Source organism: Protopterus annectens, chromosome 16.part0 (genome assembly GCF_019279795.1).
Source record: "Protopterus annectens isolate FY-2018-M chromosome 16.part0, PAN1.0, whole genome shotgun sequence".
NCBI classification, from domain to species: domain Eukaryota; kingdom Metazoa; phylum Chordata; order Ceratodontiformes; family Protopteridae; genus Protopterus; species Protopterus annectens.
In genome coordinates, this window is record NC_056750.1 from 786667588 (window position 1) to 786680909 (window position 13322).

The following is a 13322-nucleotide window of genomic DNA, read 5'->3' on the forward strand; positions in this document are numbered from 1 at the left end:
TAGAAGTCTCAAAACTACTGCAAAAGAGCCATTCAGCCAGTTACAACAGACCATTCAGAGCCGGAATCTACTCAAGGTTCTTTTGGTCCCCAAAAAGACGGGAGACTGGAGACCAATATTGGATCTCAGCAGACTCAACAAGTCTGTGAGGAAGACAGGATTCGAATGGTCACTCTTCAGTCAATTCTGCCCTTCTTACAGAAGGACAACTGGATGTGCTCAATAGATCTTCAGGATGCGTACTATCACATCAAAATTCACAGACGCTCCAGGAGATTTCTCCGCCGGCTGGGGTCCAGTCATTTCCAGTTCAGAGCCCTGCCCTTTGGTCTCACTACAGCCCCCAGAGTGTTCACCAAATGCATGGCAGTGGTCACGGCTCACCTGAGACGTCAAGGATTCCAGGTGTTTCCGTATCTCGACGACTGGCTCCTTTCAGCCACCACCAGGCATCAGCTTATTCAAGCCAGGGATTACACAATAAAGCTTTGTACTCTTTTGGGCATCTCGATAAACTTCGAAAAATCATCCTTATCGCCCTGCCAGTCTATTACTTTCATAGGCACAAACTTAAACACTGTTCGGATGTCAGCTACCCTTACAGATCAAAGAGTTTCAGACATTCAAAGTCATGTCAGGATCATTCTAGCCAACAAGAAAGTACAGGCCAGAATGGTTCTAAAGGTATTAGGCCTCATGGCTGCGGCCATTACTCTTCTTCCCCTGGCTCGCTTCTACATGCGCCTTCTTCAGTGGATGCTGTTCACACAGTGGTCGTACCAACAACTTCCAATGCGTCACAAGATTCTGGTGACACAGACTTGCAAAGATCATCTTGCTTGGTGGATCACATCTCCTCAGGTTCACCAAGGCAGACACTTTGTACCCCATCCCGATAGCCACTGTCACCACGGATGCCTCCCTGATCGGGTGGGGGGGTCATTATCAGGGCAGGATGGTTCATGGGACGTGGCAGCCGTTCGAGTACCACCTGGACATAAATGTCCTGGAGATGAGAGCAGTGCTTTTAACGTTGCAAGCCCTCAACGACTTTCTTCCCGTAGGGACAATTGCAGTCCACACAGACAACATGTCTGTAGTTTGGTATATCAACAAACAGGGCGGAACCAAGTCCTACCCCTTGTGTCGAGAAGCGCTCAGACTATGGCAATGGGCGATCTCCTCTCATCGGTTTCTGGTAGCAACGCATATCCCTGGGAAAACCAACATTGTAGCGGACAGATTGAGCAGAGCTATTCTCATGCCTCACGAGTGGTCTCTCAAGCAATCTATAGCGGAAGAGATTTTTCTGGAATGGGGTCGTCCATGTTGCGATCTTTTTGCTACTCCCCAAAACAACAAATGCCCAGACTTCTTCTCTCTCTTCCCTCTTCCAGGCCATCCCCCCAGAGACGCTCTGACCCAGGATTGGCCCCAGGGACTTCTTTATGCCTTCCCTCCATTTCCTCTGATCCCTCAAGTTATCCAGAAAGCTACCATTTTGAGAGCCAAATTGATTCTCATTGCCCCTTACTGGCCTCGACAAGTTTGGTTCCCGTTCCTCCATCGTCATCTTTTGGTGCAGCCGTTGCATCTGGACCCAGTGCCAGATCTTCTGATTCACCAATCCGGTCAGCTGCACCGGTCTATCCCTTCTCTCAACCTCACAGCATGGTTGCTCCACTTCCTTCCTTAGCCAGGCTTCCTTTGATCTCTAACCCAGTTAGAGACATCATAGTAGCTTCTTTAAAATCCTCTACCAGGAGGATTTATACAAGCAAATGGAAACGTTTCTCTTATTGGGCTAAGGCCAACAATATTGATCCTTTCACTGCCCCTGTTCAGGCAGTCCTGGACTTCTTAGCAGAGATTTTTCATGCAGGCTCCTCTTCTTCCACAGTCAGAGTTCAATTGGCTGCTATCTCCAACTTTCATGTCGGGGTCGCAGATCACAATATTATGTCCCATAGGCTCTGCCAGGGCCTTCTTGAAAGGAATTTTCCTACTAAAGCCTCCAATCAGGAATCCTCCTCCTCAGTGGGATCTAAATTTAGTGCTGACATCCTTGATTCTTCCCCCCCTTCGAGCCAGCTGTTTCTTGTTCCCTGAAATTTCTTTCTTGGAAAACTTTATTCCTAGTGGCTATTACATCGGCCAGGAGGGTGTCTGAACTTCATGCTCTATCGGTTCGACCCCCCTATTTGGTTTTTCACAAAGACAGAGTATCTTTGAGAACTAATCTGACCTTTTTGCCTAAGGTCGCTTCAAAGACCAATCTGAATCAATCCATTGATCTCCCTGTATTTTTCCCAAACTATTCAGACAGAGCCGAACAAAAACTACATTATCTTGATGTCCACCGTCAACTCAGATATTATTTGGACAGAACAAAAAAATTTAGGAAATCTGATCAACTTTTTGTTTCCTATGCGGATAATAAGAAAGGCCTTCCTGTTTCTAAAGTGACCTTGTCTAGATGGCTTTCTTCGGTCATCTCTGAAATTTATCTGCTCAGGGGAAAACAGCTGTGCTCAAAACCTAAAGCACATTCAACTAGGAGCTTAGCTACTTCTACAGCCTTTCAAGCTAGACTTCCTTTAGACACTATTTGTGCAGCGGCCACTTGGGCCACTCCTCACACTTTTGTTTCCCATTACAAATTGGACTTGGCCTCCAGGGACAGAGCGAGTTTTGGCTCTACAGTCCTCAAGAGTCTGTTCCATTGAGCCACCCAGGATAGAGGTGCTAGGGACGGTCCCATCAAGCAGAATGAAGGCGAGATTGACAACTTAACATTAAGAAGTTATGTACCTACCATAACGCGTTCCATGTTAGTTGTCTTCTCGCCTTCTTTCTTGCGACCCTCCCTCCTTCCCCCAGGCCTGGACAGACCTTTTTATAAGAAATTATTATGCTGAAGACCATTCAGACCTGGTACTACTTCCATCCTGTGAGTTTTCTTTCTTCCTTTTGGAAGTATTTTATGCTTGGTGCTATTGCCCTTTGTCATCAAACGAGATCTGGGTACTTACCGCCTTGCATCATGGGATATGGGGCTGCCTCGAGCTGGTAAAAGTGACTCTCGAGCTTAGCAAGTGCCGAGTCGGAGCCGAGGATCGGCTCCGAACCCATCAAGCAAGAAAGAAGGCGAGAGAAGACAACTAACATGGAACGTTATGGTAGGTACATAACTTCTTATTACGTCATAATAAAACTTAACACAAAGGAGACCAGATAGCTCCCATTGTAATTACAACATACAAAGTGGAAATTACATTGTTCTAAGAATTATTACACCTGAAAGCTGTTCCAAGATTATGGTGAAGGTGCAATGGAGGAAAAGGATTATGCACTCATAGTGGGAGATTGGTTTGATTTGCTAGAGGAGCAAGAAGAGAGAAAGGAGAAAAGATGGAGAGAGGATGGGGAAATGGTATTGGGAAAGAAAGTAAGTGGGATCAGGTAGGAACTAGACAGGGGCAGGACCAGATGTTCTGTAGGTAGTGCTTGAGTGCCTGTTTGAATTGGGACTTGTGGGGGGATACTTCTAATATCATGAGGAAGGGAGTTCCAAGAGTGAGCAACTGAGTATTTGTATAATGACTTGCCAGTATATTTTTTGATTATTTGTAAATGTCTAGAAGATGTTTGTCTGATTAGCGGAGTTGAAGGCAGGGGTTATATTGAGATATGTTGGTGATAGAGGGGCAGGATGTGGGCTATAAAGAATAGAGTGAGTTATATGCAGTTGTGGGAGGAGAAGCTGTTTTGGGAATTCAGGCCATTGCAAATATTTAAGAGCAAGGCAGTGGTGGGATTTATAGGGGAGGTTTGCAGCAAATTTGGCTATTTTATAGGGGAGGTTTGCAGCAAATTTGGCTATTTTATGGTTTACCTTTTATATGTGCATACTGCACATGTGAGAACGCCAAAAGTTCGAAGGGACTTTTTCAAGATTTTCAAAGGTCGAAAAAAAAATTGCTTCAAATATGCAATGAGCGAATGCACCGTGACATTTGCTCATTGCAGATTTGGCATTTTGGGTGCGGATTGCACTATAGTGGGGATCGGGAAATAGACCCTTTTCCCCACTGTAGTGCAATCTCGGAGTTAGAATATTAAAGTGAGGGAGGGGGAGTTTGACATTGTAGTTCTAAACTCAGTAAATCTGCTGTTCGATTTGCTGAGTTTCAAACTTCGGTGACCTTCAACATGCAGAATTCGTCATTTTGGTTCGCACAACAGGCCGATCGACAATATGATTTTCAACTATATAAAGCTAAACACTGTTTTATTGTAGGTTTGTTCTAGTTTGCTGAGAAGAGATGATTGAAGGTTAGTAAGGACTTGGGGCTACATAAAGTAGGCAGGCTAAGGAGAGATGTGGATAGAGAGGGTTTTGAGGAGGGAGAGATAAATTTCTGGTTTTGGTACAGGAGCCCAAGTTTTGTTTTTTTTTTTTTTTGTTTTTTTTTAATGCAAAGATTGATATGCATGTCGAATTTAAGCTCCTAGTCGATGGTGACACTAAGCAACTTGGTGTGAGGTTCAGGCCTGACTTGTGTTGTTGAGGGAGGAGATGAAGAAAGAGGATTTATGTTCAAGGTTTTTTGGAAGGAATAGTAAAAGCTTAGTTTTTTTGGGATTTAATATTAACTGATTCAGTGAGCCAGGTCTCGATGGAGGTGAAAGTGTCTTGGTTACGAGAAAGGAGGTCCGGGATGGTGTGGGTGGAGGTTGAGGGTGGAGTCATCAGCATATTGTAAAAGGGTTGAGAGGTTAATAACGGAGTGTAAGTTGTTAGTAAAGATATTGAACAAGCGAGGACCCAGGATAGAGCCTTGGGGAACGCCAGTAGTGATGGGCAGAAAAGGAGAGGTAGTGGTTTGCCAGCATATAGATTGTAGTCTAATGGATAACTAGAGAACCAGGATAAACTTGAGAGGACAAAGATGAAGATGTGAGAGTTTAGATAACTGTTTAGAGTGGGAGACCTGTGTCAAAGGCCTTGGAGAGAGCCAGGAATAGGAGAGAACAGTAGGTTGTTGCCACGGGCTTCATCACTGTTTGGGTGAAAGAGAGTGCAGCAGAGGTGCTGTGATGGGGTCTAAAACCATGCTGGGAGGGAGGTAGGAGATTATTTTCAAGCAAGTGTTTAAGTAGTTGGGTGTGAACATTTTTCGAGTATCTTGGAAAGTGGGGATAGTCTAGCTATTGGGCGAAAGTTTTGAGGGGTCAGTGGAGTTACCTCCTTTGTGGAGAGGGATGGTGTAAAAGGATTTCCATATATTGGAAATGACAGCCTCTGCATATATAGAGACAGAGACACTATAAAAAGCGTCCACACCCTGTTTAAATGTCATTTTTTTTCTGCTATAAAAGAGACCAACATAAATAATTTCAAAACTTTTCCCCACCTTTAATGTGACTTGTAACCTGTACAATTCAATTGAAAAACAAATCTGTTGGGGGGATGGATATAAAAAATAAAAAACTTACAATAAGCCGGTTGCATAAGTGTGCACACCCTTAAACTAATACTTTGTTGAAGTACCCTTTGATTGTAACATTCCTTCGATGCAGAAGGCTGTGGGTTCTACTCCCACAGTATGTAAATGCATTGCTGATATTGTACTGTGTTGTACTTTTAAAGGGAGTGAATGCTGCAGTCCTGAGAATGTCCTCTTTGGTGGAGATGCCTAGTAACTATGAGCCTGTTGTGTTTGCCATTCATTCCCTATTGCAATATTACTAGCTTATTTTTTAATGTAACCTGGGCAATTTATTCCTCAAGGGCAACAGGCACTTTATTTGTAGATGAAACCATGAAATATAAAGAAGTTTGCTAGCAGCAACAATCTCATTAATTACAGATGTATTTAATGTGGAATTATTTAGATGACTTTTACTTCTGCAGAGATTGTGCATATTTACTGATGCTGGTGTATTGTAGAAGTTTGATTAGACTTTTATGATGGAAATGTTCTGAATTGGGCATTTGTCATTATTGGTGCATGCATTTTTGTTTCATTGTTTACTGGAAAAATGCTCAAAACAAATTTAAAACTCCCTCTAACAACTGTGTATTGTATTATACAAGGAATATATCGGGGAAGGTGTATCAAAGAACGCATGTATGTTTCATATGCAAGGGGCCTACAATTTGAAAACAGCCCAAAGTTGATCTTTATCGGCCACTGGCCATATGTATTTTCTTTGAATGTGGGTTTCAATGCTGTTTCAATAAATGTGAGTTTCAAGAGCAGAGAAGTTTTAATGGTTTGTTTTCATTGTGAGACTGCATTGCTTTGTTTAGCAGATGTCTATTAGTGTTGGTGCTGTAAAATGTAAACTAAAACTTTTAAATGAAATCCAAATCATCGTAGAAGTAAAACAGTATGCACATTAGTGTTTATGGTAAATGGGGTGAAATAGCCAAATAATGGGACATTGGAATGGCTGCGGGGGGAGGCCCCATTCGACTATAATTTTGAGGAGGTAGTGCGGCAAATTCAGTGACAGCCCCGCCTGAACTATACCTCTCAACTATCCAGATTTTTACAGCATGAATAGATTTTTGCTTATTTTTGGTTTGTTCCTCATAAAATTTGTGGCTTTCTGGCAAACCATTTAGAAATGGTCATGACAGACATTGAGTTTCAGACTTCATACCCTTCAGAAAAATGCATGTTAAAGCAAGACCGGTTATTCTATCAACTGTCTTAAGTTTGTACAACAGCAGTTTGTTCCCCCAGTATGTATGCCCTTGTCCAGATTTCCTGTGTTGAGGTTGAGAGGTACACGCAAATAAATCACATTATAGAATTGGGTATATCCAAACCTCTCAACTGTCCACGACTTTGGCTCAAAATGTTTCTCTTCCCACCTAGTAATCCCTTCGCAAAATGGCAATTTTGGAAGAAAATGTGGAGGGTTTACAACTGAGAAATAATTGTAAATGATCAGAGTTGTAGATTACTCTAATTTCAGAAATGCATGTCTGTTCTCTTTTTTTTTTTTTTGTCAGCTGCTCAACTTAACAGTACTAATATTAAAAAGTGTCCCTTCTTTGACAGGTTCCCAGCTGTATTGTGTGGCTATTTTATATTTTTACATCACATTTTTGGTCAGTTTTTCATGAAATTGTGGTTTTCTGGCAAATTGGTGGCAAATCTTTAAATATTGAAGTTAGAAAATAATGACATTAAGTTTCAGATTTATACCCTTCAGAAAAAGTCTATAAGAGCAATATTTAAAAATTGTCCTTATTTTTGTGCCTTTGTCCCACTTCTGTTTATGGCTTTGTCCAGATTTCTTGCTTTTAAGGTTGAGAGGTATGACAGATGTCAGGGCCATCACCATCAGCCAGAGACATTTCAAATTGTGATGCTTGTTGCATCCCACTCCCCCATGTAGTGACTCTGGGTGTATCCAAGCAAGGCAAGGAGCAGTTATGCAGTGTAAGTGTGCAGAGTATCCCTCATCCAAGGTAGACACAAGTACTACAGTGTTTTTTATCTGCCCTCGATTTTGCAGAATGTACTGGTTTTCTGTCATATTTTTATATTGTTTTATGCTTATTCAGAAAATGCATGTTGTTGCACTGCCTGTTGCTCTGTGTTTTAAGTAGCAGTGCTTTAATGACCATTTGGTAAGCTTGTCTGAGATTGTAAGATGCAAGTAAGCTTTAATAAGCATACTGTTAAAGGATTACCAACATTGAAAGCCTTTTTGTTGCCATGCAGAGAATATTTACATAACTAGATTACGTATAAGCCTTTGGTATTGAAATGCATATGACAGTATTTGTAATAAAGGACAGGATTACAGTATTTTCAGGTGCTCACTGTATTTGTTGGCGACTTGCAGTCATCTTTGCAGGCTTTAACAGTAAACTAAACAGAATACCAATCTATCATGTGTGGTCCATAACCTGTGCAGTAATCCTTTAAGCAGTTTATCTTGAGCTTGTTTGCTGTTCATTTTTTACTTTGATCATGTTTTTCCTATGAAAAAGTAGATAGTCATCAGGCAGCAGGTCTTTTTTGGATAAGAAACATTTTTACAAGTGGGGGTTTCACAGAGATTGCTATTTTCAGCATGTTACTTGGTACTTTTATAAAGCTGAATATAACGTATAGTTAGAACTGCAGTGCAAGGAGAAGTGGTTTGAGTTGAATGCTGCTTGTTTTTATACTTTATTTTGAGTTTCATGCCTCACAGCCTTTTTGTTTCCATCTAGATATTAAGTAAGCTGTCATGTAGCCAGTGCATTAAAATATTTGTTTTTTTCTTCTACATTTCATTTTGTCTTGATGGGCTCACATAATGACTGTTTGGCACCCAGGTCAGTGTATTTAAAGCCCCATTTTTTGTGGTTTTGAGCATAGCTCCGTTCCTTTCTAGTTGGTCACACCCCTTCCCATTGGCCCCACTCATTAAACTGTCTCCTGCAGCCCCCCTTTGATTTGAAGTCATCAGCCGCCACTGTGCTAATGTCAACAGCAGTTGTTCCCGCACTAGTTTTTCCTTTTTGTTGTGTTCTTTTGTAGTTGTAATCCTAAGTGTAATAGCAAGAGCTACATGTGATGAAGGCATAAGTAGGCATTAACCCTGACATAAGGACATGTTTGGCTAGTGGTTAGTGGAGGTGGAGGTGTCCTGAAGTTGGGAGTGCAAGATTTAAAGGCAAGCCTTGACAGAGTATGCAGAAAGGATGTGGCTTAATGCTCCACAAACTACCATTATCTGCTGACTGAACTGCTTGCATACCTGTTGTTTCTGTTACTTGTATGTATGTGTGCATTCAGGTAATTAATTTCCTTATTTCCTTAATTTCCAGATATTTCCATCTTGTGTGCTTTGGGAGCAATGAAAGAATGGGGAACAAGGAACTAAGCTTTTTGATTTGTTTTTAAAGTAACCTACTGGATTGTTGGCGTTGGAATTCACATGGCAACAGCCAGCTCGCCTCCTGGCTCATTGGAACCACAGCAGCCTGGATTTCCAAAAGTGATTGTAGAAGCAAAGCTAGAGGGAAAGTACCTTTGCTGTCACTGCGGCCTTATTTTAAGGAAGCCATACCAAGTGCAGTGTGGTCACCGTTATTGTTCTTATTGTTTAAGGACAATTACAAGGTAAGCCTGTTTATAGGAGATGCGCTTTTTTTTTTTTTTTTTTTTTTTTTTTAATGTACGGCTGTTTATAAAAGCTTACAGTTTTAGAAACTGCACACCTGTGAGTGCAGGTCCTTTCTGTTTGCGAAGGGATCCAAATGCAACTCTCCATATGCTTTGGTTTATTGTATGTGAAGAGGAGACATCAAGTTTAGGTCTTCAAATAGAGTGAGCACTTCAGACATTTCAGTGCGTTCTTCTCTATGATACCCTCTTAGAAATAGATCCATAGACTTTAATGAATGCATCTCTGGGCAATATAGAGCAAAAATATGGGAACTTAATACATAAGGTTTATTTTTTCACTGAAAAAAAAACAGTGATGGCATCAATGCCATTTTTTTGCTGGTGGGTGCAGGTGCACTTTTTCATGTGAGAAATAGCAATTGCAGTTTAACTGCTCCAAGCTGTTGAATCCATTTCTGCTACCAACCAGATCTGAATTATGTAAAGTTGTCTCAAATTTATTTGAAGATGTCTTTGCATTGCTGTGAAGGTGAAGACTTTGAGCAACTACTGAATGCCATCTTGTTCTGCATTTCACTGTTTTTCATTCACTCTGATTTGGCGCAGTTGTTTCGATGTTGACTACTAAATAGGAATTGTTACTTTTTGTAGTGCTAAAGTATAGACACGGGCCGGGTTATAACCACCTCTGTCTCTGGTATGTTTTATAGGTAGAACTGTCAGTGTTTACGTAATAGACCTGCACCAGAAGTAGTCTTATTTTGAGGTGTCTTATTCACTTGGAATAAGATCACCCCTGTCATTAGGTCTTTGAATGGGAAGTCTCTTGCTGTAAAATTTTGGTGACTGTCACTAAATAATGCTAATCACAAAGTTTTGAGGGATGGCAGAACATTTTAAAAGCAAAATTAAGAGTAATGGAGAGTTGTGGATTCTTTCCCAAGTGTGTTTTTTCTCGTGTGTAGTGCGTCAGTGCTAGTGCTGAATATATAATGGAATAAATGATGTTTTATATGGTTTTAGTTGCTTGTCACTGAAGTACAAGATGTGTAATGCAGGATACAAGTAATGAAAAAAGTTGTGTAATTGAAAATCATATAATGTATCTGGAAAACTTGTCCATTGTATATATGCGTGTGTAGTTGTGTATAATTCACATTATCCATTTTTATTTTGAATTAATGTGTCCCCTTTATTTCAGAGGGATATGGTAATTGTACAGTTAACTGTTTAATAGGGCTTTCAGTAGTTCAAGCAATTAGAATTGGGTGATTGGCAGTAAGTGGTGGCATTGTGCTTAAGATCTTTGCCTCACAAATACAAGTTCCAGGGTGACAATGTGTGACCCCATTAACCAGATGTATGAAGCAGTACTTCTAGTCCTGAAAAACACGGAAGGAGCAAGGTGTCCAAGATCTCTGCTAGTTTAGTTCAAAAGAACAATCCATTGTTTGAGCATCTTAACTAGCAAGGGGGGATATATGGTTATGCCTCCTTTGCAAAGAGGTGATGGGCTATCGATAAAAAGCTTCTCCTTCAACAGTTTGTTATGGTGGTTAACACATGCTAGAGGACTCCCTGATCACTTTTCGCAGCCTTGTTTTGGAGCAAGCTTTTGATAGAAAGCTGCGTACCTCAAACATTACAGATGGGGATGTTTGAAATCCGCCTGTTGCTGATCACAGGAATGCAGTGTGAGGTAAAGGGTATGTAAGAAAGACTAAGTTATTGTCATTGCCCCATGGTGGCAGAGAAGCATATGGTTTCAGACTTGTGGATCTAGCCAAGGGTGCCTCAAGGCTGGAGTGAGTACAAGTTTCGTTTCTGGGCCTGACTCTTTAGTCTCACTAGTATCACTTTGAAATTCTGTCTGTTGTGTCAGATGTGATTGACAAGGTTGCCAGGAAGTCTTCTAACAAAAACTGACTTACCCTGCCAAATTAAAAAAAAAAAAAAAAAAATGCCCTTCAGCTTCAGTGTTAATTCTGTCAGTGTATTTGTCATCTTTGTCTGTACTGGGCACCATTATGAAATGACTCATTTTTTTCAGTCAGGATGCATGTGTTTGCCTCTGTTAATCTTGTAGGGCAACTAGAATGCCACTGGATGGTTGCTACAAACCTATTATAAAAACATTCCTAGGCGTACTGCCTATGCACATTTTGAGGTTGCACACCTTAGCTGAGTTTACTTTTTCATTCAGAACTCCGTCATTTCAATTTAAGAACCTTGTTCTAGAGACATGATTATGGCCCAACACAGGCTGGTCAAGCAGTTCTTCAAAGAAATTCTACATTTCCATCCACCTTTTGAAGAATGATTTGAACTTCGTGATTTGCAAGCTTGATTGTTCCCCTTTTAAAGCTGGTTATTTTGCATTGTTCATCTATTGAAACAATGTTTCTGGTTCCAGAGTTGTAGGCTGACTTTCAGTAAACCTTGCTCTTTCACAAGGATCAGGTGTCTCTATCGGCCCATGTTTCTTCACAAGGATCAGGTGTCTCTGTATCGGCCCATGTTTCTTCTAAGTATTGCTGGGAGCTAATAAAACATGCTACATTTTTGTAGGTAGTCAAATGCTGTTGATCTGACAAAGACTGTGCCCTTGTCAAATTGTCTGATATTCCAAAATGTTTTTTTCTTCTTCCCTTGCTTTTTTTTCTATTTTAGAAGAGCTTTGTGGTTTAGTGAGGATTTTTCCCATTTGATGCACAATTTGTTACTTTAAAAACAATATACTGCCTTTCAGTTGAAGCAGGGACCATGAAATATATATTTATAGCTCTCCTTCAGTTAATAAAATTGTGTTCTTTTAGTCTCTAAATACAGTCTCTTGCAAGATGGTCTCATACTAAAGAACAGGCGTAAGTATTGATTAGCAGTTGTGCAGAAAAGAAACGAGGGGAGCCATGTGATTTTTAGTTGATTACCTTAACTAAATTCAAGCAACTCTCTCACAGCTCCCTCTCATCCTTTAAAGGTATTGCTTTCCAGTTATCAGCTATCACTGTATGCCAGAAAGAAATTAAATTAATGCTGTTCACCCCAAAAAGATGTACAAACCACACACTTCAGTATTTCTTCCTTGGACCAAACTACTGCAGAACTTGTAACTCACACCAAACTGCTAGGTGTCACCATAGACCATGCCTTGAAATTTGACCACCACATCAAACTGGTCACAACCAAAACACCTACAAAATTAGGTATCCATTACCGAATCAAGCCTTTCCTAACTAGCCATGCCAAAATTAGCATTACCACAGCATGACTGCTACTCTCACTTCTGTAAGCAGCCCCTAACATCAACTTACAAGCCACTCCGTTTGGACTGCTAAAAATGTTACAGCAGAGTGGTCCACTTTGCAGTGACACTGCCCCATTCCCACCACTGCTGTGTGCTAATGTCACTATATTGGGCAGAACTAGCCCGCTGGCTGACTCTGTCAAAGCTAACCACTGAATACACCCTCGTCTACCTTCCTTGCAGCTGCACCTCATTAGCAAATCTTATCCAGTCTTACCTTCCGCAGTGTTCACTTAGTTTCATAGATAACTCTTCCTTCTTAGTAAATCCTGTAACCCCACTGCCTATTCAGTGTATTCTTCACACATTACTCAGGTATGGAACTTCATCCCGGTCTCCCTAAAACAAGTTTAACATCAGATCATTCAAACATGACCAAGATAACATCATCTCACTGACACTTGGCGATGCTTATGCTCCACTCCTGGCTAATCTAGATCAACCTCTATTATCTGGTGGCATTAGACTTCTCTCACCACCTTCCCAGCTGTGTACAACACTTCTTTAATTATTCCTACACTCTACACCCTCAAACTTCACAAATATCCTACCTGCTTTTTCACACCTTTTCCCCTCTCAGCCATTTTTTTTCACAAGTAAATAATCTTGCACTCTATCCTTGTACTTCCTGACTCTGCTAGCGTTTCTATACACGTCTCCTTTTCATAGTTGTACCTCTGTTTCACACAAGTCTGTTTTACTAACCTACTAAGCTCAGTCTCATAATTTCAGTCAGTCTTACCATTTTTCTAGATATTGCTATAATGGTATTGTTGTACATATATAGTAATATACGCAGTCAAATTAACTACATCTGCTTGTTTTGTACTGTATTCCAATGTTTTTACAATGCATTGTAAATCTATTTGTGT

The 13322-nt window shown here is 40.7% G+C and overlaps 1 protein-coding gene across 1 annotated transcript in view; it reads left to right on the top strand.

The window, feature by feature from the left end:
* The window catches only part of TRAF2 (TNF receptor associated factor 2), a 1028101-nt gene that overhangs the window by 89940 nt on the left and 924839 nt on the right, over positions 1-13322 (top strand). The window contains exon 2 of the mRNA XM_044058477.1: positions 8843-9137. Within this exon, the coding sequence (XP_043914412.1) occupies positions 8953-9137 (185 nt within the window). The 5' untranslated portion in view covers positions 8843-8952. The remainder of the gene's footprint in view (positions 1-8842; positions 9138-13322) is intronic.